Source organism: Nanorana parkeri, unplaced genomic scaffold (genome assembly GCF_000935625.1).
Source record: "Nanorana parkeri isolate BGI_ZX_2015 unplaced genomic scaffold, ASM93562v1 scaffold1733, whole genome shotgun sequence".
Classification (NCBI taxonomy): domain Eukaryota; kingdom Metazoa; phylum Chordata; class Amphibia; order Anura; family Dicroglossidae; genus Nanorana; species Nanorana parkeri.
The window spans coordinates 198,838-204,955 of record NW_017308001.1 but is presented as its reverse complement, the minus strand read 5'-3'; the positions used below and the strand labels follow the sequence as shown (position 1 = coordinate 204,955).

General features: G+C 39.8%; 1 protein-coding gene across 1 annotated transcript in view; it reads right to left on the bottom strand.

The window, feature by feature from the left end:
* The window catches only part of AKAP6 (A-kinase anchoring protein 6), a 196,528-nt gene that overhangs the window by 5,715 nt on the left and 184,695 nt on the right, over window positions 1–6,118 (bottom strand). The window contains exon 11 of the mRNA XM_018571324.1: window positions 3,820–4,032. Within this exon, the coding sequence (XP_018426826.1) occupies window positions 3,820–4,032 (213 nt within the window). The remainder of the gene's footprint in view (window positions 1–3,819; window positions 4,033–6,118) is intronic.

Genomic DNA, 6,118 nt, shown 5'->3' with positions numbered 1-6,118 from the left:
TATATATATATATATAATAACAAGCACTGATAATATCTTTCATTCTCTAACAAAATGTACATATCATACATACCATGACATTTTTAGCTGTAAAAAGTTCACATTTAAAGGTCACATAATTAATATTATTTTAATGTCTCCATCCAAACACTGTCCCATTTACCTTTTCAATTCTTCATTGTTTTTTTCTAATCTAATTTATGTTAGAGGTTACCTTATTGTGAGTATTTTCCACCTAACTTAATTCATGAAAATATTTGATATAGTAACTACTTATTGCAGTTCAACTCTTCCTCAGGAGCATGATTTGCGAAAGTTTATGCATATCAGCCAGCATATTGATTGTATGCAGACAACCAAATCAGATACTCACAATATTTCCTACATGTTTGCATTTGTGTGGATACGTGTGTACAGGCAACAACGTACATACAGTGAACTTAATAAGAAATTTGTTTTGGTAGAGTGTAATCTCTAGCATCTGAACCTGTGCCCAAAGTAAACATTTTATTTTCTGAAATGTTTTTAGGTATAGGTAACCGCTGTCATTTTATATGCGCATCTCATGTAGGAACAAAGCTGCATGAAGTGCATATTGATATGATTTAAGGCATCTGTAAAAAACCAACAAAGTAGCCTAAGGCTGGGTTCACACCTGGGCGTATTTTTTCTGCTCGTTTTTCAGCTCGTTTTTTTCGCGCCGGAGGACACAGCGGGGATCGCGGACAAGATAAGTCCAACACTGTATTCCCGAGTGTGGCTCGGGGTTACCGCTTTGTTAACCCCCGAGCCACACTCGGGAATACCAAAGGAAACGCGCGGAAAAACGCCCCAAAGAAGCTCCTGTACTTGTTTGGGCGTATGGCGTTTTTCATCGCGTTTCCACAGGCTGAAATACGCCCCGGTGGGAACCATCCCCATTGGGAAGTATGGGACTTCACTGTTTGATCATTTTACAGCGCGTCGATTAGCGCTGTAAAACGCCAGGGGGGAACCCGGCCTTACTGCAAGCTGCGCTGGGTCTATCACAGTGTGCATGTACCGATATGTGTGCTATGGCCACAGAAAGTGCGCGCACATAATTTTAAAGCACTGATGCTTATGGAGATGGAGATTCCTATAATAAATACTTGTACATACGCTGACTTTTTTGCTCTAACAGCACAGCGTATAAGTCTTTCTTGACCTTCTCTCTTGGATTTCTCATTCACATTTCATTCCTTAGTTCACTTTATCAGAACAGGAGGTGCCAGAGCAGCATTATTTGGATGTTCGATGCACACTACAATCTGGGACCACACTGTACAGATAGAACATCAATGTACGATTTGATAGATAGGACTAGTAAACATCCGTGTGTAATCTAGTAATGCAAGCACGCGCAAAAAAGAAGAAGAGAGTGGGGCTTTTTAGGCACCAAGTGACAAAAACCAAGAGATTAAAACATAGTAAATCCAAAGTTCTTTATTATACAAAAGTTACAAACTGAAAAGCAAACTGATCCCCAAATAAGCTATTCCAGAATTACAATATGAGACTAGGCGATCATAACAGGCATCATTGGTATGACATGTTCTTATGATCTTATGTTCTTTTGATCATACAGCACTCAGATGCCTCTTCTTGTGCGCTTCCTCAGGAGATATAGGAGATCTAAATAATCACATAATAAGTGAGTATACCAAAAAGGATAACCGGATAACATCCACCCACCTTAATTTTTTGTTTGTTTCCGGTGCTCCCTTTTTATATAAAACTCCATGGCATGCTACAATCACTCATTAGAGTTTCTTTTCCATGATACATTAAATATATTTGTTGTTGCCATGGAACTCTTGAGGCAATGCCAATTGGGTCCCAGATTTTAGTTATTTCGAGGTTTGAGTGGGGTAGAGATAGTGACTTCTCTCCCCTCCTTTTTGCTTAGTTTTAGGTATCTGTCCGCCTGTCATCTTCTTCCCATCATTTTCTGGGGGGTCTCCCATGTCCTCGGGCCCGCTTCAATCTTGGGCTCCTGCCCTGCTGGTTCAGCCGGGCACACACGGATTACTCTCCGGACCGGTAGGTGATATTACTGATATTTTGGTATTCATTAAGGTGGGTGCATGTTATCCTTTTTGGTATACTCACCTAATATATGATTATTTAGATCTCCTACATCTCCTGAGGAAGCGCTTGGAGCGCGAAACATGTTGAGAATTACTATTCCTGACACAAGTACCATAACAATTATGTCTGTTATGATTGCCTAGCTTCATATTGTAATTCTGGAATAGCTTATTTGGGGATAAGTTTGCTGTTCTCGTGTGCACATATTAATCATTTTTTTAAAGATTTTTAACTTTTGTATAATAAAGAACTTTTGATTTACAATGTTGTAATCTCTTGGTTTTTGTCACTTGGTGCCTAAAAAGCCCCACTCTCTTCTTTTTTACTCTAATTGATATACCAGGGGTGTGGCACCTTATATTCAGGAGCTGGTCACGATAATTTGTTTCAGTAATCCAAGCATACCATAGTGGTTTATGCCTGCGCTTGTTCATTTTCCTTCAGTAAATCTGGCCCATTGCATATTCTTGGAGGCAAAATCTCCATGCTAAACCAATGTAAACATACAAGATCAACATATAATCTATAGTAAAATAAATAATTAGAAATGCACCATAAAATCGTATTTGATGGTTCAGACTTGTCTGAAAGCCACGTGTACATAAATAAACCCCCAAAGGTTTTAGTTGAAGTGGGCTAGATTAAATAAATATGACTTATTTCTATTATCCATTTTTTTTACTAGATTCAATGTCTTGTACTAACACCTTCAGGCAGATTGTTTTGCTAACACTGTGCCACATACGTCTGCCTTCTCGCCATTCTAGCCACGGTGTCTGTTGGCCAGAAGATTACACCTGAAGAAATCTTTCAACATAAGTCTTTGGATTGGAGGTAAAGAATAGTAATTGTAAACCAAGTTCTGTCCACAATAGGTGAAGTTCTCCTTTTATTTGCAATTTACACAAGACCAGACACTGCATTTACCATTCCAAATGATTAAAGCTGACCTCCAGGATGAATAAATATTGTCTGAATACAAGACGTATGGGCTTTCTTACTTAAATCTTGGTGTGCAGTGTGAAACTTTGCCTCTGCAAGAGCTTCCTGTAGTAAAGGCCAGTCATTGCTGCTCTCTCCTTGTTCAGGGTGACTGGTCTTGTCTCCGCCTCCCCCCATAGCTTTCTGTAGGCAGCCTGTAGTGGGTTGAGCCTGCTGGATCCCTTCCACAGCTGTGCTCTGTGCACAAGCTATGAGCAGGACACAGGATTATGAGGTGATAACTGGGTTTGCAAAGGCATTTGGTGCACACAAAAGGGATTTCTTTTATTTTTGGCAATTGAGGAAATATAGTCAAAGAAAATGTTTTGTGCCCGGAGTTCAGCTTTAAAGCAAGACAGCAGCAGCACTTCTATGCATTCAAAGCTGCTCAATGAGAGAAGGAATTCACCTGTAGACTACAGGTCTGCCTATAAATCCCCAGTGCTCACTAAGTTCAATGTTGTAAATATAACAATTTTGTTAATGATTATTATTAGTGTTCTGGAAAATGTGCATCATTTGGAGTTTTGTGGGGGAAAGAAGCAGGATGGGGTACTAAGCAAGTCAATTTTCTTTAGTGAGGAAAATATTTGTTTTCACAATAAAAGAATTTCCTGTGCGAGTGCCCAGTCCTTGTTTTCTCAAACAAAACTCCAAATGATGCGCATCTTCCTGACCATTGATAATATGCATACACATGATTGTTTATCAATAGTAATAAATACGTACCTGTTCTTCACCCAGTTCCCTCTGCAGACGCCTCTGCCACTGTGTACTCTGCATCACTATCGCTTCCCATCTCCTCTCCAGATTGACACTTAAGAGTTGCAGGTTGGGAGGATCGTGGTGTGGGGACGGGTCCGGGACATTTAGAAGATGGTGACACAATCGTAGGACAGATGCCACTCCACGCCTACGAAGCTGGAGCTCAGAGCAGAGACTCTGTGGGAAAAGATAGACAGTTACTAGGGGTAGTAACAGAACAAATCTGCTTGAAAATAATGCTGTAAAGAAGCAGATGACATGGTATACAGGTGATGTAAAATCAGCACATACATTTAGGAAATGGTAATATCAAAAGCTGAAAAGAAGCATGTTGTAAATCTCTAAGAAATATATATTATGTATGAGTCAAAATCCCAACCAGACATGGCAATTACCTGAATAAACTTAACTGAGTCCAATTTATAAGGGAAGTTCTTTCATATTCACAGACCTGACATTTAAAGAGTATATAATACTACAGTATCTGTGTTAATTATTGAATGCAAAGAGCAATGATGTACTGTTTCTTACAGCAATCTGAACTGCCATCTTAGTTGTGACAATCAGACAAAGTTAGACATGTTTTGCACCCAAGTGAACTTTAATACCTGACAACTTATAGAGGTGAAAAAAGAGGGACAACAGTTTAGCACCAAAATGTTTAACCAAAAGATATGTCCTTGCTAAAACCAAACAGACTTTATCATTATTTACACATTGCTCCGGCCATCTGGATTCCAGAGTAAATTAGAAAATTAAAATTAGGAGTTAGTGGTAACCTAACAACAGATTCTTTATAGCAGAGTATTAGGATATGCAGCACAAGCACAATAAAATACTAATATATATAGATATAGATATCTATATGTTTATATATAGTTTGAAACTGGGTCTGTTCCTCCAAATGAGGTTATCAGCTAACAGTGATGATTAATACATAATTAAGGCTAATAATGCTAACACCTAGTTTAAAGGTCTTATGGCTATTTACAATCTTCTGTAAAATCCTGATATATAAATATAATATATATTCCTAATATATATGTAAATCCCAATTGTAGGAAAAGTAGGCTGGGAACTGTGGCTATGAACAGGTTAAGTGTCGGAGACTAGAAAACTGAGAGGGGCCATCAATATGATTCGTCTCTCACAGACACAGAGTCTGACAAATAGAGCGATTAAAAGGCCACTGAGAGCCATCTCTCTCTGCCAATTATCGCCATGTATCATCCCTGGCCCAACGAGGAAGGCAGAAATATGGCCTTTTAAATGGCACTATTTAAGTGTTCACTGATAATGAAGCACATGGCAGGGCCCTAATCACAGCTCACAGGGGAGAAGGACCCAAATCAGTCTACGCATCAGGCTGGTAACTAGCAGAGAAGATGTAGGCAGGGCAAGGATCCAGAAGCAGCATAGATAGCACATAATGCCATTGTGTCAGTGCCAAACATGATTCTGCAAACAAAAAGGTATTATGGCACAGCAGTAGGTCAACTATTAAGATCCCCTCCAACTATAAGAAGTGATTCATAGATGAGTTATGTGAGTCATAGCATGGAGGTTTAGGAACAGATAAATGTACCTTTATATTGGTACACTATATTGGTGAATAACATAGATAATATCATTAGCACTATATAAGATTTTACCCAGAAAATATCACAGATTCAGGGAGAATGTGATATCTGCCAACAAAACATCTGAAAAGATATGAGAGATGGGGGGCATTTTTATTTTCTTTAACTTTATTGTTTACTTTTTTTTACCTCATTGCTATCACATGGGGGGCTCACAAGCTCCCTATGTGATAGCACATTGGAGGTGACAGGTTCTCTAAGGTGACATTAGGGGTCTTTTAGACCTTTCCACTTCACTGGGGAATGACAGCTGACCAGGGCCGTAGATTATTTTTTCCCCACAATTTTTGGTCTTTTTTCATTTAAAAAGAGGACTAAAGGACTATAAATCTCAGGAATACATTATACATCAATGCAGAATAATATGAAGCTACGTACTCTGTGTTGCTCCTGGGTGGTAGCCTGATGTCTCCAGGGTCTCAGGCTTTGTGGAGTCTCAGGTGGGCTGTGCGGAAGTCTGAGGTGGGCTTTGTGGAGTCTCAGGTGGGCTGTGCTAGAGTCTGAGGTGGGCTGTGCGGGAGTCTCAGGTGGGCTGTGCAGGAGTCTCAGGTGGGCTGTGCAGGAGTCTCAGGTGTGCTGTGCGGGGGTCTCAGGTGGGCTGTGCGGGGTCTCAGGTTGGCTGT